At 48.6% G+C, this 22574-nt stretch overlaps 1 protein-coding gene across 3 annotated transcripts in view; it reads right to left on the bottom strand.

The window, feature by feature from the left end:
- LOC117892145 (protein Shroom) overlaps positions 1–22574 on the bottom strand; it is a 54359-nt gene that overhangs the window by 24963 nt on the left and 6822 nt on the right. The window contains exons 1-5 of one of the 3 annotated variants that reach the window (XM_034798185.1): positions 18868–19044; positions 11789–12324; positions 2215–2483; positions 1236–1660; positions 13–802 (exon numbers count right to left, since the gene is read on the bottom strand). In XM_034798185.1, coding sequence (XP_034654076.1) covers positions 13–802; positions 1236–1660; positions 2215–2483; positions 11789–12324; positions 18868–18961 — 2114 coding nt within the window. In that variant the 5' untranslated portion in view covers positions 18962–19044. Of the gene's footprint in view, positions 1–12; positions 803–1235; positions 1661–2214; positions 2484–11788; positions 12325–18867; positions 19045–22574 lie in introns of those variants that run through there. The other 2 variants (XM_034798187.1, XM_034798186.1) reach the window with 2 other exon arrangements.

Raw genomic sequence — 22574 nt, 5'->3', positions numbered from 1 at the left:
AGGGCTACTCACTTGGCGGACTTGTGCAGGCCGGAGCTAAACTGCGGCTTGGGGTGCTGCACGTACTGCGAGGTGTTGCTGTGCACCGGCTCCGTGTACGTGCTGACCGGGAACAGGCGATGGTTGCTGCGATACGAGGAGTCCAGGGCCGCCGACTGCTCCCCCACATTGGGTGCACTGCAGCTGAGGGCGTCTGACTTGATCAGCTGCTGCTTGCTCGAAGGCAGCGCCAGCTGTGGCTGTGGCTGTGGCTGTGTCTGCGGCTGGGACTCACTTCCGGATATGGTCACCGAAATGCTGGACTTGTGCTGCTGCTGCTGTTGGCCTACACTGCCCAAGTGCTGGTGGCTGTGCTGGAGGTCGCCCGTGGAGTGGGATTGGCCCATCAGGGAGCGAGGCTTATCCGTGGGCGACTCCAGTTCGGGCAAGGAACTTTGTGTGCTCATCCTTGACTGCTGGTGGAAGTGGTGCAGGGCCATGGACGTGTGCACGGGCGGATAGCTGGGACTGTGACGGTGCTGGACGCGCAGCGGTTGCATTGCCATCGAGCTGCTGCTGCTGCTGCTGTGGCTGCTGCTGCTCCCGTCCTCCGAGGCCTGTGTGGCATGGCCATGGACGTGCTGCGAGGAGCAGCTCTCTGTGGGTGAGGGGGAGGTCAACGTCATCGTCATCGTCGTTGTCGCTGTCGCTGTCGTCGTCGTCGCTGGGGGATCACTGTCGTGCAGGTAGAGCACGCTCTCGCTGTGGTGTCGCTTGGGGGTCAGCACCCGGGAGCTGTGGACAATCAGCTGCGAGGAGGAAACTGCAGGGGCAAAACCCAAAGAACAAAGGGAGAATGGTTAGTGGGTGGCTTACAGTTTCCGCTTATTGGTTAGGGCGTGTTGCTCAGGGAGTAAAAGTGGGTCGAGCGACAGACAATGAGCCAAGGTCGTGTATGCGAGTGAGTGGGCTGCAGCCGGGCCTGCCACTCGCCAGCCCAAGAACATATTTGGCAATTGTCCAAGAAGCATTCTCTTATTACGAGTGCCGCTCTAGGGATTGCCACAATGATCGAAATTTGAACAGCGTTTGATGAGATTTTGTGTATCATAATTCTGGGGCAATGTTTCATGTCTCGGCATCAGGCTTGTTGTTGGATAACTGATCATTTAATCTATCTATGCACTTCCTTGGCTCACTCTCTCTCTCCCCCTCTCTCTTTTAGTTCCCTCTCTTTTGCTGGCGACACTTCTTACCCGATTCCGCAATGGCACTGTAGCCCGTGGCATGGCTCGCCTCGGATATGTCGCTCATGGAGCCCAGCCATTTCAGGGTTTCCGTCGATGAAGTGCTCTCGGAGCTGTTGTTGTTGCTGTTCCCATTGCTGGTGCTCGTGTTGCTGCTGCTGATGATGTTGTTCGAGCTGGCTGTCGAGGCGGAAGAGGAGGAGTTGCCATGGGAATGGCTATGGGAATGGGAATGGGAATGTGAGTGGGAGTGGGAGTGATGGGAGCCAGGTCCATTGCTGTTGCTGCTGCCACTGTTGCTGCTGCTGCTGCTGCATTGGCGTGCCATCAGTGGAATGGGCGAGGGTGCCACCGAGTTGCTGCAGACCGAGGAGAGATCGTTCTCAGACCAGTGATGTGACTGCCGCGACAGCAGATCGCTCTCCTGACGTAATCTGCACAAGAAGCGAAAGAAGGAAAGAATAAATGTTGGATGGCACACACACACACACACACACAGGGGGGGGGAATGGTGCCTTCAAGTGGGGTTTTTGGCATTTTTCGGCAAATCATTGCGTGCTACAGAAAAGTTTCTGTTGCTGTTGCTGTTTCTGGTTTCTGGTTTCTCGCCAAGTAATTACTTCAATTTCTGGGCTTAGCCTTCAGCATGTCGATAGAGACATAGAGACAGAGACAGAGACAGCGAGAGAGACTTCATATGAGACTACACTTTGGGGCAAGTTCAGGCGGCAGTTGGCAGTCCGTGGAGGCACTCGAGTCGCGGCTGAAAGACCTTGAAAGCCAACAGCTTCAAGCACTGGTCGTCGTTTTCAGTTTTATTTCTTCTTCTCTTCTCTCTCTCTATCTCTCTCTCTGTCTCTCTCTCTTTGCATGTGTTATGGCGTTACCAAGAATCTTTTATGGCCGAATAAAATTGTCATAATTGTCGCCGCACGGAAACGTGTTTGCAGTGCACCAGCTGCCAGCACTGCCCTGTCCCCCAACTCACTTGTCCAGGAACGGCGTGGCCGATGTGGAGTCCGAGCTGGAGACATAGCTGTGATAGCCCTCGGACTGGGCGTACGACGCCTGCTTCTGATGGTGGAACGCCGTCTGGTCGTAGTACTGCGAGGACGATCGAATGTTGTACTCCTCCAAGCCAGCTTGGGTCAAGCCACACTGGTCCATCGGGTGCTGCGGCTGCTGCGGATGGAGGTGCTGCTGCTGGTGGAGCTGTAGCTGCTGCTGCTGCTGCTGCTGCTGCTGCTGATGGTGATCCTGCAAGAGATCAGACAATGGAGAGTGAAATCGTTTCTTGCATAATGAAACCAAATGCCACATAATAACACTCGACAGCATTTCCAACATTCAAATGGTTTAATCATTAGTTATGTGACCAGCGACCATCGCGTATTGGCCTGGCCAAAAAGCTCACATTTGCAAATGATCCCCGGCCATAATTACTGGCTGGCCCCAGCACAAAAATCAACAAAATAACTGGAGTCCCCTGCCGCCGCCTGCCCCCTCCTGCAGCCCCTTGTGTTCATTAGATAATTAAGTGAAAATTATTGCAGTCCAGTCCCAGTCCCAGTCCCAGTCCAGATGGTCGCTGCAATTGGCAATCTCCGCGGAGCGAGCAAACATATTTTGAAGTGCAACCGAAAAAACACAAGCCACCAAAGCTCCAGAGCGATGTTGCAGCAACCAGCCACACAGTCCACGTGGGTGGAAGCGAGCGGGGGGAGGCAGGCAGCCAGGCAGACAGGCAGGCAGGCGGATACTCGCAAGCCGTCAGCGAATCGGAGCGTCCATAATAAGCCGGATTAAGTAATGCTCTGTGCATCGAACGAACGAATGGCTGGATGATGGAGTCATAGCAGAGCCACACGGCGGCACACGGCGCACGGCAGCGGCGGCGGCACACAGGGCTGGCTGGATGGCAGTGATTCATGCGGCGATACGGTGATTCCAGTGATCACTGAATCGAGTGATAACTTGTAGACAAACATGGCCAATAATCACAGTGATTCGAGGCACAAAACAAACAACAGAAATCGTGGAAACAGAGTTACACTGAAGATGTCCTCCTAGTTTACGAGCAGAGTGTGCACAGAGCACACCCAGTCTTGGATGTCCATCCAGCCGTTCAATTTGCTGCTGCCAGCCCCAGACAAAAGCTCTCGCGTCGTATACTTGACAATTTGATGCCTGCGCTTGCGAGTGTCTCATAAACCAAATCGAATAGTAAATACTCATGAATACCACTCGAATGAGTGAACTCACATACACACATACACACATACACACATACTCATATGCATGAGAGAGCGACCAAGCCTCTAAGCCACTTGACAGACTTCTGGCCTGAAGCCTCTCGATTGCATTGAGATTGGCGCTTGGGGCTTTGGGGATTGTATTTATGTATCTCTTTTGGTCTTTGGTTTTATTTCTGTATTTTTAATGCCCCAGCTACGTGGGCAGCAGCTGCTGCTGATTGTCTCTTTGACTTTGGCGCCACAATGGCGAAAATAAATCACAAAATCGTAATCATAAATATATAATAATAATAATAATGCTCGTAATAGCAGCAAACGAATCGGATGGCTGACAGTTGCCAGTCAGTCAGTCAGTCAGTCAGTCAGTTAGAGTCAACGATATGCAATAGAATATCAGTTTCTGGGTCAACTACTTAGCTCTGCTGAAGCCGAAAAGTTCTCGAGCATTTGGGTAGACCCCGAGGGCGCTTCGCCAAAGAATTTTAACGATTTATGCTGCCTGCCACTCTCCACCTTCGAATGTTCCCAACACCGAAGACCGAAGACTGAAGACTGAAGACCGAAGACTCAAGGCACAGAAACCGAAACCAAAGACTCTCCTTGGCTCCAAGTGGAGTCATTTATTCACTCACTCACTCACTCAGTCGGTCGATCGTCGTGCAGTTTCTTCATTTCATTTCATTTTATTTCGGGTTTTGCTTTTGTGTCTGGCTCCTACGACCAATTGCCGCAATTATTGTGTCTCTCTAACACGGAATTTAAATCAGCAACTGTCCCACGGGGCACTATTTTCCGTAGCCCTTTACTTTGGATGCATTTGCTGGCCGAGAGACAGAGAGAGCGAAACCTTTTCTAGGCCTCCGCTAAACCCATAATTATCGGCCACAGCCACAGCTGTGTGTCTGGGCCCCATGTGAAATTGCTCTGGATGAGCAGGCAAAGAGCCAAAGCTAGAGCTAGAGCCATAGCCAAAGCACAATAAATCAATTGCCCAGGCCATGGCTGGCAGATGGAGATGAAGATGGAGTCAGAGCCAGCGCTCTGGAGTATCTGGTGCAGTGGGTCAGTGGCTGGACACAGCTGGATTGCGGATCGCTGCCTCGGATTCTTAATGATCCCCAACATGCCCCAGCGGCGATATCAAACTTCCGCTCCAAACATTTTGGGCGCGTGTTGAATAAATCACTTGATAAATTGTGCCAAGTGCTGCACTGCCCCTCGAGGTGAACAAAAACAAGACGCTGCACATAATTGTCTGGGAAATTGTCTGCTCGCATGTGGAAACAGAGGAAACTTTGCGCCCCAGGTAAAAGCGGAAGAAAATCCATATTAAATTGTAGTTAAGAGTTAAACAAACGCGCATTTAATTGCAGTGAAAACCTAAGCAATTGAAGAGTTTAAACATTAGCTTTAGGCTCCGCAGGTCTCGCATTCATTAGATGGCGATGGCGATGGCGATGACGCTGCCACTGACTCATGCCCATGCCTATGCCCACCCAGTAAGGCCACATTCTCGTGCCAAGCGCGTGATAAGAGACAGCCAGTGCCAGTGCCAGTGACAGAGCCAGAGCTAGACAGAGAGACAGACACGTGAGAGACAGACTGACAGTCGCCGCCCCCACGTGTCTCTCTCCCGCGCGAGCTGCGCCAAGTTTTGCGGAATTCGCCAACGAGAATGCAATGCCTCGAGGCTGGAGCATTCGATCTGATGATCGGCTTTCGGTTTCTTGGCCCCCCATTTGGCCCCTCCATTTGGCTCATCAGCGGATTCGTTTCGTGAGTAAAATTTGTACATTTTCCTTTGATGGCTTTTGATTTTGATTTGCGTTTGCTGGTTGCGTTTTTCCCATTGTCTTTGGCCTTTTTTAATGGCCAACACGACTCTTTGACTCTAGAGAGTCTCTCTCTAAGTCTGTGAAAAGAAATTGCAATCAAAATGCGAGCAAACGTGGCCAAGCTGCAGCTTCAGCTTCAGCTTCAACCTCAGCTCTGAGCTTCAGCTTTCAGCCTCAGTCTCCGTCTCCGTCTCCGTCTCAACTTCAACTCCAGCTTCAACTTCACTCTTGGGTTTTTGGGGTTTTTTGTTGGTTTCTGCTGCCGCGATCGTGCTGCGATTTTGATTTGAATTTGGCAATTGGCAAGAGCACGAACGAGAGTCGCGGGGGTAGTATGCGCAGGCCCGCAGGCCCGCAGGCCGCGTGGGGCATTAGAATTGAATTGCAACAAGAAACGAGGCCCAAAAAAACAAGAGTCCTGCGCTACCCCCAATCCCCCCGCTGCCCACTCCCCATAATCTCTTGCTTGCGTGCTATATTGGCCATTTATCGTCAAATTAAACGCATATCGCTGTCAATCTGCACCCAAATTGGACACAGTCACAAAACGGCAGTCAGGCAATGGCCACGGCAAACGGACACGGACGCGGACGCACAGTGGGCTAGAGTCTGTTATTCAGTGGAGTGAATAGCTATTCCGATTTCGGTAACGAAGAATCTTTTATGCATATTTTTCCACCCACAAAACTCAGCTTTGTCCCACTGTGGCATGGCCTGCAGCTTGAGCACTTAGTTTTGGCCACAAATTGCACAGCTTTTGGCTGCATTTCTTCTCGTTTTCGGCTTGTGCATCTTCCTGGACCCACCGTGGAGGTCTTCGCGAGCTTCACACTTTCGCAGCCAGCGCGCGACAGAGAGGGAAAGAGAGTGAGAGCAGGAGGTGGGGCGGCGGAGGGCCTCCTTTCGCCAGCTGTCAAGTGGACATGGGACATCGGCTGTCTGGCGTCGAGTCCCTTAAAGTGGGCCACCGATGAAAGTGAATCTTGGCTGTGCGTTCATTAGTAATAATTTTTGGCATTCCAGCTGGATGAAGCGGGGCGCGGATCGTCTCATTAGCGAGCGAATAAGTGTTTATGCAATGGGATCAGGATATATGCATAATACCAGAGAGAGAGAGAGAGAGAGAGAGAGAGAGAGAGATGCATGCCTGCTGCATCCTTGACCTCAATGGTTGGCCTGGCCTGCTGCCGCTGCCTCTTTGACGCTTAATAACTTTGGCGAACAAACCCCGGACGGAGTGGCGAGAACTGGTAATGGTAATGGTCATGGCTTGGCTTGGCATGGCAACTGGCATGCTGGTCCGCTGGTCACCTCTGCTGGTAGCCACCGCTGCTATCCAGTGCTCTCCTTTGGTCTGGTATGCCGTGTGCCTGTCTGTTGGTCTTTGGTCTTTGGCTGTGGCTGTGCGGCTGTGGCATGTGGCAAGATTTATGGCCAGTGATAAGTTTCAGGCGTGCAGCAAATAAGAACGAACATGGCAACGCAGTTTTGTTTGTTTTTGGGGCCACTCAACCTCAAGCAGGCAGGGGCACAGGCGCTGGCACAGGCACTGGTACAGCCATGAGAGACCCCTGAGAGGCAACGCGAACTGGTTCTCGAAATGCGGGAGAATGCCAATTCCAGAACCCAAGAACTCCACACCACAGCAGAAGGTCATGCGAGTGCGGACTCGTACTGGTCGTATCTCTAGCTGATCCAACGAAGCGCAACTCGATTTCCATTTCTTGGACTTGAATTCACTTTCACACACACACACATGTTGCAGAAGCCAGGGGAAATTATTATTCGCCATAATTAGGCAGAGAGACGACCCTTAATTAGCCAAGTTCCAGTGGCCAGGCATGCCAGTGGACCAAAGAACCGTCACCAGAGACCACAGACCACAGACCGGAGACCTCAGACGTTTAATTAGAAAGCAGAAAAATCTTGTACTTTCGATTGGCGAGGCGACACGAGGACCCATCCTCCACATGCGATGACAGCACAGAAATGGCAACTCATGTTTATTTCGGGCTAAAAGCAACTGTATCGAAAGGGCAGGCCAACTGCCAGCTGTCTCTTGAGACGAGGTCTGTCTGCCACTCGACTCTTGGGTCTTGGTTCTTCTAAGTTGGCATTCAATTACGAAAAACTCAAGAGACAGAGAGAGCAGCAGAGAGTTTCAGTTCATTTGTGGTTGCCATCAGGCAGCAGTTGGAGCAGCAGTTGGAGCAGCAGCTGGAGCTGGAGCTGGAGCCGGAGCAGCACTCGCTCGCTGGTCGAGTAAGCAGCAAGAATTTCAATGGACTCCAAAGTAACATTGTAGCTGCTCCCCCCCTGTTGCCGCCACTCTTGGCTTGCTACCACTTTTGGCCAACAGCAGCAGACGAATCTTGGTAATGGGAACGAGTCTTCTCTGGTCTTCTGTTGACCTCAAAATTGTTTCGTGGCTTGAATGTCGCTTTGTCTGCCGCTGCCACTGCCGCCGCTGCTCGAGGAGAAACAAAAGTGAAATTTCCAGTGCTGCCTTGTCCCGTGTGTGTGTGTGCATGTGTGTATGTGGGGGGTGTTCTAGTCGACAAAAATGAAATCGAACACACACACATAGTTGAAGGTGAAGGAGAGCCAACGGCCAGCGGCACTTGGCCAAAAACAAATGCATTTTCACTTGGTTTGTTAATTAATTAAAGCAGCAGCAGCAAGAGCAACAGCAAGATCAGGGGCAACAGCAGTGTGGCACATAAAGAAAAAGTGGATGCCCCTTGGCCGAAAAAGTGCAGCGGATTCTCTTCCCCTCTCTACAACTTCTCCAACTCTTTATCCGTGGAACAATGGCATCCTATGGCTGCCTCTTGCACCTGTCGCCACGGAGCGGCAGGCAATTATTTGTTATAATTTTTTTGCTCTTCTGCTTAAAAAATGCAAACCATTGGCAGTCTCTCCCTCTCTCTCTCTCGCTGGCGGTTCGAGTTCAAAGACAAAGGCACAAACAATTTACCTGGAATCTGGCTAGAATTTAGCGCTGGCAGGCAGGCAGCATTGTTGCGGCTTTCTGCTCTGTTCTGCCACTGCCGCTTCTTGGCATTAATTAATTGCAGAGCTGCTGCCGCCTGCCGCCTGCCGCTTGCCGCTTGCCGCAGAGAGAGAGAATTCTATACGTTTGTGGAGTGTGGTGCGGGGTTTGAGGGGTGTGTGAGAGACTAGTTGGCCTGGGGGGTTGTTGGCTGGCAGGGGGACGGCTCAGCTGGAGAACTAATGAGCGTTAACCGTCCAGCAGCAGAGCTGGAGTTGGAGCTGTAAGATCTAAGCTTCAACGTTCGACAGACAGGCCATTGGAAATGAAAATGAATTAAAAGAAAAAATAGGTGTGGAAAATGCTTAAATGCAGAGCAACGAAGTGGCAAATGCTCTACAGTAAAAATGTCATTTAAAGAAGGAATATTTATAGATTCTCTCAAATATTGTTTATATTTTCAGCAATCAAAAGTTAAGCGAAATGCCAGGATAGAAAATGAATGCACAAATAAAGATCTTTTTCCCATGGTTTCTGCCAATGATTCTGCTAACCATTCTCTGACATGTTCCCCCTCTTGCTCTCCGTTCACTCAATTAAAAGAGAAGCAAACAAATGCCAATAATTCCTCTTTTTCTTCCTCTCCCTGAATTCTGGGAAGTGTATTAGCCAGACCGCCTTTGTTGCCCCATAATTGCGTGGAATCTTAAGATCTCTTTTGGCGAAATATGCGTTCATTTCCGCAGCTAAAAGGAAAGCAGCTCCGCCGCTGCCGCTGCCGCTGCCGCGGAAATGAACCAACGATTAGGGTGCCCCACTCCATTGATCAGTGGCTTATGTCTTGGGCTGAGCTTCAGCCTGGAACTTCACACGAAACGAAACCATAATAATAATCCAAATATGTAGCTACAACATCCAAGAAAAAAAGAGATTCCATTGCAGCGTCAAGTGCTTGGGCTGATTCGACAGAAAATAACAAACAAAAAAACCAAAAAAACACAAAAAACCAAAAAGAGAAGAGATCTTTAAATCTTGAGGTCCGAAAACTTATTTATTTCTTTAGAAATCTGCGCACTCAACTCAAAAGAGGCAAAAGAAGTGGCCGAAGAATGGGCAGAGATTCCGAGAGTTAGAGGAGACGACCTTCGACAAGCCCATTACCCATTGCACACTATCCGGTGTTCAGTGTACACTGTTCAGTGCGAGAGAGGGGGGAGGGGTGAGCGGATTGGGGCGTGGCCACAATTAATTCGATTGCAGCTATAAATAGCCACAAAAGAGATTGCAACGCCCAGCGGCGGGAGATAGGTGCGTGGAATGTGGCCTAATCGATGCAAAAATATCTCAGAACGAACCCCACCAGACCCCGAAAAAACTAGTTCTAAGCCGCACGAGAATGTGTTGCCCCATCAATGGGATGGAGTGGGAGCGCACGAGCAGGGAGGGAATGGGATGGAGAAGGCTTACGGGGTGCCAGTACGAGATCGAGTACGGGTACGAGTACGGGTACGCGTACGGGTACGAGAACCAGCTGGGGTCTACATCTAATAACTGGAACTAAAGCGTGCGCTCCACAGACACCACAGTAATTAGCGTTTTGTGTGTGCGGCAGAGAGTCGGATGAAAAATGGAAAATAAAGCGGCACAAATGCTCCAGCTTCAGCGCAGTTCAATAACCCAAACATATATCGGATCCATCCATCCATCGACCGAGAGATCCATCGATCCATCTATTGGTGGACGGATGGGCATTCTCTTGCGGTGTGCCCAGGGGCGCATATTTGCAAAAACCAAATGAAAATGATAACAATCGACACACATGAGGATGGGGCCACAATTAGGAATACAGAGATGATTAATCAAAGAACTTCCATCCCCCAGCCCGCCACACTCCTTCGATTTCGGTGATAAGGTCAACGCTGTTCCAATTCCCAGCCCAGACATCATCATCTCCATCTCCATCGCTCCATCTGTGAGCAGCGTTTTCAGCGATTCTTTCCCCTGTGCTCCGTTCTGTTCTGTAACCTCTTTTTCTTCTCTCTTTCTCTCTCTCTCCCTCTCAATGTGTGTTCTTTGTTCGTGCCACGCTCGGAGGCAGCATTTAATTGATCGGATTCACTTTGATTGATCGGATCGTCGCTTGTGATAATGGTACCGTTAATTTGGTAAATTATTTTGCATTTTAGCCGCAAAGCAATCCATTTCCCAATGTGTGGCATTCATCGAGGGGGGGGATTCATGTGGCATCGCATCGAATGGCAAGATTACACAGCAACGACCCTGGCCTGGCCGAGCTCACAACGAAATTCAGTTAAGGTTAATGGGTGACGGGTGACGGAGCAAATCAAAGACGGAGAATACAAGTAGAACCCCAGCAAGAGATTACATTCGTGTCTGCAGTGACGGAATGAGATCAGTGAAGGGCAGCAGAGAGTGGAGATTGCTCACATGTGGAAATCATCGAAGCAAAAGAACGAAACGGCAACTTTGAGGGGGGTCCAATATGCTACGGATCAATACACCATTAGAGGGAATTATAATTATATTTGCAATATTTTGAAGGCATTTCTTTACAGTGTACCCGCAACTTGTACTCTTTCTTCTGCCACAAACATTTCTCAGATGCAATAAAAATGAACAAAAGTCAAGGAAAGAGGGAGAGAGGGAGCAACAGGGAGAGGAGTGTCATTCATTCATTCATTGATTTCTGGAGTCTGAATTCCGGATTGTGCATCGTATGGAGTGGAAATCAACTTCACACGCAACACGCAGCATTCCTATGGCTTCCATTCATTGCCAGTCGGCCAGTCGTTCAATTAATAATTTCGAATCCTGCCCCTGCCCCACACAGAGGGGCGTACTTTATTGCGGATTCCCCCAAGCGATGATGCTGATCCACAAAAATCTTAACCCAAAAACCAAACAAAGAAAAACAAAAGTCACCAAAGCAAAAGAGACAAAAAAAGGCATCCCAACCGTTTGGAGATGCTGGGATGGATGGGAGCATCTTGGGGATACAATATCGAAACCGAAACTTTATTTTATGTGGACGCAAGCAGGCCATGCCATGCCACATGCAAATGGAGGTCAGAGCCATAATTCAATTAGGAACCTGCATCGAGTGATGCACCATCGAGCGACCGAGAGACCGAGCGACCGACCGACCGAATCGACCATTCAAATTGAATTCCCATTCCCGGATCCCCGGGTGTGTGGTGCGTGGGTTTTTGGGGGCATTTCGTTTCGTTTTGACTGTTTGTTTTCAGCCTTCACTTTTGTTTCATTTTCAGGCAAGAAACCTCAGCCAGAGAGACAGATAAAGCCGCAACGACCACAACGGGGAGGCGGCTGGTGAGTCACAGACATTGCGATTGGAATTCTGCGCGCTTTGAGGATTTATTAACAAGAATAATAAAGCAAGAAGAAAATAAAAAGCAAAAACCGGTTAAGACAGTGGGAGAGAGAGGGGAGAGGTCTTACCTGTATGATGGAGCCGGCGATCGATGCGGAACTGAAGCTGGCATTGCTGTTGTTGTTGTTGCTGGAGTTGTTGTTGCTGGAGTTGCTGTTGGTTGTGGCATCCCTGCGTGGCTGTGAGTTATCCTTAAGACCAATGCCAGCGGTCTTTAGCAGCAACTTGGACACCACCGAAATCTTATTGTTATTCTCCGACTGCTGCTGCTGCTGCTGCAGACTGTTTACGTTCCCGTTCCCGCTGCTGCTCAGATCCGTCGTGCTGCTGGAGGAGCACGAGGAGGAGGCGGACGAGGAGGAAGATGAGCTGACCGTCAGGCGGTTTCCATTTTCTTTGTGATTTCGCATTTTCGCATTTGCTGCTGAGAGTTTTTCTTTAGCGCTTCGTTTAGAGTTCTGTGGTTCGAAGTCCTTTTCTGTGGCAGATCTTTTGTGGCACGCTTCTAGAGCTGCTTGAATCTCGTTGCCATTTCGCTGTGCGGCCACCTCTGTGGAGGAGGGAGGGAGTGGAGGAAGGGGTTCATCAGATGATGTAAGCGAATCTTTGGAATTATTTTAATTTTAATTTGGTCTCTGGCGACACATCTGTCGCACTCCCTGCTGCTGATGCTGCCGCCTCCCCCTCCCTCTCTCTGTGTCCCTCTGCGTTATCGCGGAGTCCGGTCTGTGGCGCATCTTTTGGAATGCAATGCAGCCAAACCAGAAAATACGGAGACGGCAACCGCATAGATGGATGGACAGAGAGTGGGAGAGGGAGACACACAGCGAGAGGTAGATAGAGAGAGAGGGAGAGGGAGAGGGAGAGCGCGAGACACATGAGAAATTGAATCGATTTCGGTGAACGACTGACCGCTGCCATTCGTCCGCTCGTCCGTCTGTCCGTAAATATTTGTCGAGTTATTTAGGTTTTTGTGTAATAAGTTGGAGAGTATTATGTGTGATATGTATGTGGTGTGTGGTGTGTGTGTGTGCAGCAACAGCAACAACAACAAAAGGAAGGAAAGAAAAAAAGTGAACCAGGTTTACATAACATTGACCCACGAAATAAGCAAAAGAGCGGGGAGGAGAGGAGAGGAGACGAGTGGCGACTGGGAGGCGACAACCATGCCGAAGCATCAGCAGCAGGAGGAGGAGGAGGAGCAGTCCGTCTAAGCCAATAAACAAGTTTTGTTGTTGTTGTTGGCCAGGGCAACATTTGCGCCCAAATGCGATTTGGCGACTGCATTTCATCGTCTCCAAATGGCCCACGCAGTTGTCTCTGTGTCTGTGTCTCTCTGTCTCTCTGTCTCTCTTTGAAATGTCATCGTTTTCTGTATGGTTTCTATGCAAATTGATGTCCATTAATGCCACTGGAGGCTGCCACAAGCAGCAGCCACCAACAGCAGCAGCAGCAGCTGCCACTTCTGGGGCCCCGTAAACTTCAAGTGTTTAATGCATAATTATGAGTGGAGGCCCAGAGAACTGGAACTTGAATTGAAATTGGAACCAGCGATGCCAAAGCAACGCAGCATCGACTGGGGCTTCATCTGCCCCTGAGTCCCCTCCTGCTGCTGCTGCTGGGAGCTAGAGCTTGTCCTAGCAGAGAAAAAAAACTGGATTCTGTTGACAAACGCAGACACAGAGCTGGAATCAGCAGCTCCAGACCTAGGCCCAAGCTGAGAGGCACAAGAAGCCCCCAAAGAGAAGGAAGAAGCCTGTTTTTTTGGCATGGGATGGGATGGGATGGGATGGGATGCGGAGGGGTACAAAGTACGTGGCAGATAAATCTACTTACTCGCCACAGCCACACGGAGCCACAGTCTCAGCCGAAGTCTCAGCCTCAGCCTCAGCTTCAGCCTCAGGAGAGAGTGCAATGACACTTCCTCCTCGTAGCAGGAGGAGGATACCCACTCCACACCCCCAAACGATTTGCTAATTGTGGCCTTGGGCAGAATGGGAATACAAATACGACTAGTCGCAGGCAATTGCCGTCTCGCAGTGATTTCCGAAATTAGACACTTTTGCTGCCGTTGTGCGAGTGTGGGGCACTGGCATGGGTTTGTTTTTCTGCCTCACGTAATACTCGACATCGAAATGCGAAAATGACAAAAAGAAATATAATGCGGAAAACACATGCAAAAATACAGAAAGTGGCGCCAGCGAAATGAGCACAGACCCAACCCCCAACCCTCAAACTACAGCACTGAGTTCCCCCGAGTTCCCCAAAACCGAAACAAAAACCAATAGCAATAGCAATTCCAATTCCAGTTACCAAGCTTCCATGTTCCAAGCTTCGACGCGACTAGACGACGGACCAGAGTGGCTCTAAGAACGGGTTTTGATTGCTGGCCAATCGACGGCGAGGTCAGAAATGGCTGAAAGCCCCACACCAGACACCAGAGACCAGAGACCAGGGACCAGGGACCAGCGCTCACCAAACACATTGATCTTTATGGCAATAACAAGGCTCTGTGTGTGCATCCTTTTCAAATCCAAATAAATATTCTTCTTCCCATGATTCGGTCACACAATTAATTCATATTTTCAGCTAAATTATGATAATTGAACCATGAAATTCTGCCCTTTCACATCTGAGTTCTTAGATTCCTAGAAGAAAATCAATATTTTCACTGTAATTATGGTTCGTATGCTCCCAAGCGTGAAGTCTTTCCCTTGAGTTTCCACTGAGTTTCGGTATTAGATCTTTGATATCTTAATCTGTAGATCTTTCCAGCATTGACCAACCATCCATCCATCTACTATTCTATTCAAATGGTTGTAAATCATTCAAGCTATGCCCAAAAAAACAAAGATTGGATTGTTTTGGCAACCTTGGGTTCGGTGTTCCTTGAACCCCTGACCTCTCTCTGTCCGTCTCTGTCCCTCCCTTTGTGTCTGTGTGGCACTTCAAGCAATTGTTGAATTCCACAACCAAGTAAGTGTTTGCTTATCAGCTTAAGATATCTGCTAACTGTTGCTGCTGCTCCCTGCTCCCTGCTGCTGCGTAGGTGGCCAGCGGAGAACCGAAAAAGAGTTGTCAAAGATCGGAATACCTGAGATGGAATCGCAGAGAGAGCGCGGGTGTCGGCTGTCATAAATTGACGCTTGAGGCTCGTACTCCTCGGAGTGTACTCCTCGTAGTGTCAGCTACTAACAAGCGTTAGAAAAGCGCTGCAACTGCTTCGTATGAATGGGAATCGTTACCTGCCAAACACAGCTACTACCTGAGGAGGTCTGAGGTGCCAGCCACTGCCACACTCTCTCAACTTTTGCCAACTCATTATAATTTTCGTCAGTTCGCACACAGGTAGCAGCTGCTGCTGCAAGCAAAGGTGAAGACCGCGAGGCATTCCATTCCGCAAAACAAAAGCAAGACGGGGGAAACTGGGGGAAATCGGGGAAATGGGAAGGTGGAAGGTGGAGCCAGCCTAAAGCTAAAGCCAAGGCAGAAAATGGAGCTTCAGTCGACGCATAAATTTACAATTAAATTTAATTCGTTCGCTGGATTTCCGCAACAGCCACAAAAAAGGGCCTGGCCACACCGCTGCTGCTACGCTTGCAACCTGCGGCAAGGCAAGTTCAACGTTTTCTTTAGTGCTCCGCTGCGCTGCAATGCGCTTGACGAGGGAAAACTAAGGGAAATGCATTATTCCCAAGCTGCGCTTCTTGGTAAGTAAATTTTGTTGCAGTTGCACGCCACACACACACACACACACAGAAACATTTGAAACTCATTCGCTCAGAGGTGCATTCGTTTCGGCTTGCGTTTATGATCCGCTGTCAACAGGATCTGAAGGATCTATGTACCTACGGGACCGAGGGAAGGGATCGTATGATTTCATTGTGTTTGCTTTACTTCCGCCAAAGCGAAGAGCAAACACACAGCATGCGGCATGCGGAATGCGGCATGCGGCATGCAGCAGGATGCGAAATTTAGTTGCTTCGAAGGCCTGCAGAGTGGATGCTGTAATTTGTCTGGGTAAACTGTGAAGGTCGTTGGCTTCGAGCCACAAGGTCGATTCTCGTTCTCGTTTTCTTATCAACGAAACAGAAATAGAGACAGAGGCAGAGGCAGAGGCAGCGGCAGGGAGATGCTGGAACCCCAGAGAGAGATACAGAAAGAGAGAGAGAGAACAAGTGTCGGCGTGGTATGTGGCACAAATATTTACCTTTGCAAATTCCTAGCACTTTATGCAATGCAAATATGAAATGTACAGACAGAAAACCCCCACAGGAAAATGCAACAGGCAGGGGAAAGCCAGAAAAGTGTATCTGGGGAGAAAAAGTTGATAGAAAGCAAAGGAATGTTGTTCCATGTGAAGTGACTTCCTCCTTGACTCAAAACAAACACTCGACTAAATATATAAATAATACAATTTAAGGGGAAACTCGCACTCTCTGCAGATAGATCTTTCTTCGCTTATGCTCCTTCCCTTTGGGCTGCTTTTAATTCCTAGATTTAAACAACATTTTTATCTACCGTTGGGCGAATGGTTTTTCTATTACGTATTCCGTTCTAGCTCAAATAATGATGAAATGGCAATTTCTATGGAACCTATTTTTTGTGAGTTTCTTTCTGTTTTCATCATCATCATCACTCCCCATTCCATCTCTGTTTATTTGCTTAGCTGGAGACACGAGTCGTCCCGTTCGAGCAACAAGAAAATACAATTTTTTGCGCAACTTTTTGTCAAGGAAAAACACTCAGTGTGTGGCGTGGCAGGGCTCGTGTTTTCCCCAAATTGCAGCTTATTATGTGAGAAATTTACAGCTCTGAGAGGGGGAGGTAGAACTCTCCTGCTGTCTGGGATGATGTTTCATTCGCTTTCTGGTTCTGTCTCTGTTTCTGTTGCCGTTTCTGTTTCTGGTTCGCCAGTGTAGTGTTGTTTGCACTACTTAATTGTGACAAACGATAAGATTAAAATTAGTCTTAGTCGTTGGGAGCCGGTAACAGTACGAGTATACCCCCTCGATAAGATAAAACTCTCCACACAGACATGCAGAGAGGCAGAGAGAGGCAGATGAAGAGGGAGCGAGAGACCCAGAAACGAGTTACCGCCAATGGAGGTGCCGCTGACAACTCGAGTGGCAACCACACACACACGCACACACGCGGAAACACACATCATGGATCATGGATCATGGATGGGAACCAGATAGAAATTCCATCAAATATGGCAAGGTCGCTGCTGCCACTGCTGTTGCTGCTGCTGCTGCTTCACGCCGCATTCCACACGGATGTTTGCCTTTTTAATTAAATAGATCATCGGGTGGCGAGTACTCAACTCGTATATAATTTAATCAATCTTTAAAGCTACAAAAACATTGACACAAGAGACCCAGAAACGGAAAGCCCAGAGAGATACACAACAAAATGTACGCTACGCATCTCGAAATGAGTTCAAAACACCCGAAAACACCAAAAGTCGAAAAACCATTTGGTTTTGTCGGGTGAATGCCGGCGAGTGTATTGAACTCGGCTCTGGTCTGCTCCAGCACTACCGCCTCCACTTCCACCTCCACCTCCTCCTCCACCTTCAGCACCCAGCACCACTTCCACCTACCTATCGCTTCCTCCCCTTCCCCACCAATCACGGGGCTATAAATTGAGCAAACAAGTTTGCTTTGAAATTCTTTTGTAGCATTTGATGTTGATGCCATGCCAGAACCCACCCCCCCTCTGGGCGGCCCCCCCTGTGACAGTTGATAAGTTGTCACATCGAAATGCGACATGGAAACCCTATGCCTGCCTGCCTGCCAGCCTGCCTCTCCCGAGCTGCAGCTCCTTCTTGCATTCTCCTCCTCCTCCAGCTGCAGCTCCAGTTTCGCCCACTTTCCCTGTCGGTGCAGTGCAGAAATGTCAGGCAAGGGGATTTGCATGATTTGCTCTTTATCATTCGTTATCGCAGTCTGAATCAGTTTCGGAATTCTTGAGTACTTCAGAGAGATACAAACTTGAGGTACTCTAATTTCTGGCTATGGATGATTCACAGGAAAAAGGGAGTTTTCATTGGGAACAAAGTTGAAGTCGCGAGTATGTATTTACTTTGTATTAGTTATGGTTCTACTTCTAAAGTCCCCCTCCCACCTCTACCTCTTCTTCGTTTGCCACTTCTAACACTCCTCTATCGCTAAACATGGTTTTATGGCTTTAATTGCAGGTTTATTACATTCGTTTTTTGGTGCATTTGCTTATGCAACTTTATGGCTGTGTCTCACGACCCACAATGCCGATTCGGATTTGTCTCAGGCGACGATGCATTTGGGTCCACGAATTGAGTTTCTTACCGCAAATCATTTGCTGCGCGAGTGGTGGTGGCGCCCCCCCTGTTGAAATAATCCAAAACACGTACTGGGACACCTATTTGACCAGGTTTTACCAGGTCTTGTCGGTCGGTCTAACTAGGGGGGTTTATGCTATATGCTCTATATGGAGGAAGGCACAAAAACGAGAACGGGATGACCGACCCATGAGAAATTTTGCAGCTGCTTTTGTGCTCCACCTTGTCTATCTCTCTTTCTCTCTCTCTCCCTGTTGGTTCTCTGGGATCGCATGCAGAAGAAGGAGAAGCACAAAAAGGAAGAAGTTTTGAAGCGCGGAAAATGGCAAACTCCGAAAACTGGTTGGAAAATGGTTGTTGCTGTTGCTGTTGTTGTTTTTGTTGAAGGGGAAAACTTGTTGTGGCAGCCGCAACACTCAACAGAAAAGAGACACAGCAGAAGACACAGAATCTTCTTGCCACCCGCTAAAGCAATCTTTCATGAAAATATGTATGGACATTTTGTAAGCGGAAGAATTCTTCAGCGGCTGAAGGTTGAATCACTCAAGAAACTGTTTTTCTTATGTTTTTTTTCTTATTTTGTTGATGTTTGCTGAATTGTGTAATTTTTTTGTTTGGAGGCACATTTTTACACGATATTGTTTTAAAGCGTAAAAGGCCGTTTCGTGCTTTTGGCCGCTTTTTTGTTTGCATTACTTCTCTCTCTCCGTCGTTCTCTTTCTCTCTCTCTATGCTGCGTGGAGAGCTTCACAGAATTTCCATTGACAAAAGAAATGCACTCGTTTTTTTGTTATTCGTATGTAATAATTCTCTTAATAAACTCACAAGGCACAACACGCACGGGACACTCACTATCGCGGACACGGACACGGAAAGGCTGCGCGGGCCACCAGAAGCGAGCGCGCGAGGGGGTGGGCATATAACGTTGTCTCTGCCTCTGGTTCTTGCTGGCGCGGCGGGGTCTTACGAACTGAACAAAATGAGAGCCGAATGGAGACTGAGACACCGCTGGCCAAGAGTGTCGATCAGGCAAAGCTCACGTCGTATTGTGTCGAATCGCTCGCTCTCGCTCTCTGTCCGAACAATTGCAAAAATACACAAGCAAGCCACGTTAAAAGGCAGCTGAAAACAGCCGAGAGCGGGAGAGAGCGATGCGTCTCAAGACGTTGCTGTTGTTGTGGTCCGAGTGTATGGAACACGAGTCACGAGGTGAGGTGCATTCCAAGAGGTGCGCTCTTTTGATGTGTAGAAAGAAAGAAACATCGAAAGAGTAACCAAAAAGAGGGAACGCGTGAGAGTGAGATTGCGTTTACCGTACACAAATTGTACCTTGCTTTCGAGAGAGAGAGAGCGCGCGAGCACCTCTACCTGAGCCGCTTCGTACTAGTGGGAGAGAGGGCGGGCGGCGAAATTGAAAAAACCCAGTAGGAAATGTACGTATGCTGTCAATATGTTGCCCATCGAAATCATTTGCTAATGGGGGTTAGACCCTCTTATCAGGGAACACCAGCAGAAGCAGCAACAACAACAACAACAAGAACAACTGCATAGAGCTAAGTAAACAGGTATACTCGTATTTCTATATTACTGAAAGTCACTTATCTAAGCAGGAGGAATACAGCGAGGGAGAGAGAGAGAGAGAGAGTTCTGCTCTCAGAGAGCGCTGTTTCAATTCAGAACCTGTTGAGTGTCCAGTTCTTGGCTTTGGAAGTTATGTGGGAATGGGAGGAGGGAGAGCGAGAGCAAGAGAGCGCGCACTGGAATAAATGGAAGACAAGAACCTGTTGCGGCAAAATGGACTGCTGCAACTTGGCCAAAAAAAAAACATAAAAATAAAACAACAAGAACATCGTGTGGCAAGAAGAGTTCGGAAACAAAGAAAGCAAACCAAAGAAGAGGCAACGAATGAACAAAGGAAAGGAAAACGGCTGATAAGCAAGGCCGTTGGGATGGGACTCAACAGAGAGACAGAGCGAGAGAGAGACAGAGAGATCAGTTTTGGCTGTGCCTGGACACGCGGTTTGGCTTCGGGTTTGGGCTCTTCATACTTCAGACTTCAGATTCTGATTCGGATTCACTTCAACGTTGATTTATGTTCTGGTTCTGTTTGCACTTTTGATTTTCAGCGCATGTTGATTTTAATTAGGAAAGAGAGGACGGAGAACCACTTGGGGGACCACCAACGAGGTTACGGGCCCTGAACTTGAGCATCGCCCCTTCCCTTCCCTTTCCTTCCGCGCGCACCATTCGTGCCACTCTGCTGGCCATAAAGAAATTGAATTTCAATATTTTGATCGGGGCATGACCGTTAAATCGAAAGCTCAAATATCGCACGCAAACCAGGTGTTAATGAGGCATTTTGTTTCGGCTTTTGGCCCCAGCCAATTTATGGCCCCAGAGAGTGGCTTCGATTTAACGGTACAAGCGAAAGGTTGGCCAAAACTTCAACAAATGCAAATATATCGCCGAAGAATCCAATTCTCGATTCGCACCAGAACAAAGCACCAATCAATGGGATACTCTCGGACAAAGATGCTACTTGGACTTGGATCTTCACAGTCTTCCGTCTTTGAGTTTCTGTGTCGATCGATCCGATCGGTTCACTGAACGATTTTAGACGGGATAAACTATGGGATCTGTGACCTATCTGCAATGGTATTCCGCAGTCCCTCCCCCCGAGTCAGTCATCCCCAATTAATCATCGCTTTGGTTTGTTGTTTTGCAAAATCCATAGAAATAGAGGAGGGAAAGAGAGAAAGAGAGAGGGAAGCGAGGGGGAGTTGGTGAAAACAAGTTTATTGGAAGGGGGTGTCAAGGGAGAAGATTGGGGAATGTGGAATGTGCCGCGACTATCAATCATTTTTTGTTTCTTTTTCTCTTTCTCTCTCACCCCCAAAAACGGTCTATTGTGCGGACGGACGATTACCAAATCGGTGGACCGGCTTCGGCTTGACTTTCCATAGGAAAAGCCCCAGTAAAAAATAAAACACAAATTGCTTGAAGGTTATCCGGGGACACCACATCACAGTCAACTGTTTAAGCATTCAAGTGTGTGTGGAACGTGTGGAACACACCCTGTCCAGAGCCCCGATCTTGATACGATATCATGCTCGAGACCCATTTAACGTGGGAAAGAGCCATCAAAACAATAACCACACACGGCCGAGCACTTGGCCCTTTTTGCGAACAAATTAAAAGCACAAAATGTTCGTTCAGCTAGGAGCGGGTACCCGAACGAGGTCCGAGATCTGAGGCCCCCAGGCACCAGGCACCAGCCACCAGGCCCACGGTCCGTTCCCCAAAGTTTTGTGAGTTGCATTTCAATTGGGGAGAGAGAAACGTCATCAGGTTGTGTTTTATTTTTGCTCCATATGGCTGAGGAAAATTTGCATTCAACCATATGTGGCGTGGCAGAGTGGCGGGGGGGCAGGGAACACATTTTTAATGTCAAGCAACTGGCCGGCATGCCAAAGGTATTATGACATACATTTCAATTCAATTTGTAGATAAAGATGCGCGACTGCAGCTCGCTGCTTTGAATGTATTTTTGAGAAAAAATGCAACAAAGGCGAGCAGAGCGGACGGACAGAGCGGACAGTGGACGGACAGAGCGGACAGTGGACGATGGACGACATTTGTGTGGTGTGTGGCCGGGGCAAATGAAGTTCCGCCATTGGCGATGATGTAAACGTCGAAAAACAGATACAGTCCGGACCCGACCCGAATCTATGTGTATCTCTAAGAGTTACAGTAGCCGCCAGATATGTGGAATATTATGGAATCAATTATAAGGAAGATATTTGTAACAACTTTTGGAGATTATTTGTGGGAGCGAACTGAAGAGATCTTAAGTTAAAAGGAATATTAATTAAAAGAAGATAAATGTGCTAGATGGGGATCGGGGAATCATTGTAGAGAACTTTGGGAAGCATAAATTATGGGAACAGATGGCCATTGGATGATACAGAGAATTTCAGAGGCCTCCGCTTTACGAACTGATCTCTGCCTGAAGCCAAATTGTGGCTGCTGTAATTTTAAATGTTTCTATAATGGAAATCAATTAAAATATTGCTCGTATAGTTTTGCGGGAATGACTACTGTGTTGGGCTGGAGGAGCCTCAGCTGAAGATCTGGCAGCAGTTTGCTGCGGGCCAAGCTTCAATTTTGTCAGTCAGTCAGTCAGTCAGGCAGGCAGGCAGGCAGGCAGGCAGGTCAGTCGGTTCGCTCGTCTAATTGGATTTGCGCGCTTGTGCGTAACTATAAATCACACACACAGCAACACATACTCGAAGCTACAGATACAAAATTCAGAGACAGTAAAAACCAGCAGAAAGACAGAGCAGGGACAACCGGTTTGATTGCCAAGTCACCCGCTCAAAAGCCACCAACTGCAGACGGTGGGCATCTACCGTCCGAGGAGATGGAGGGGGAGGAGGAGGAGGAGGAGTAGCTGCCGCAGATCCCATAAAGCTTTTTTCCGCTTCAACTATTTGTAAAGTGACCAAAACGGTAACAAGAAGAAGAACAGCCAC

Source organism: Drosophila subobscura, chromosome E (assembly GCF_008121235.1).
Source record: "Drosophila subobscura isolate 14011-0131.10 chromosome E, UCBerk_Dsub_1.0, whole genome shotgun sequence".
Classification (NCBI taxonomy): Eukaryota; Metazoa; Arthropoda; class Insecta; order Diptera; family Drosophilidae; genus Drosophila; species Drosophila subobscura.
This window is presented reverse-complemented; position numbering and strand designations above follow the sequence as displayed.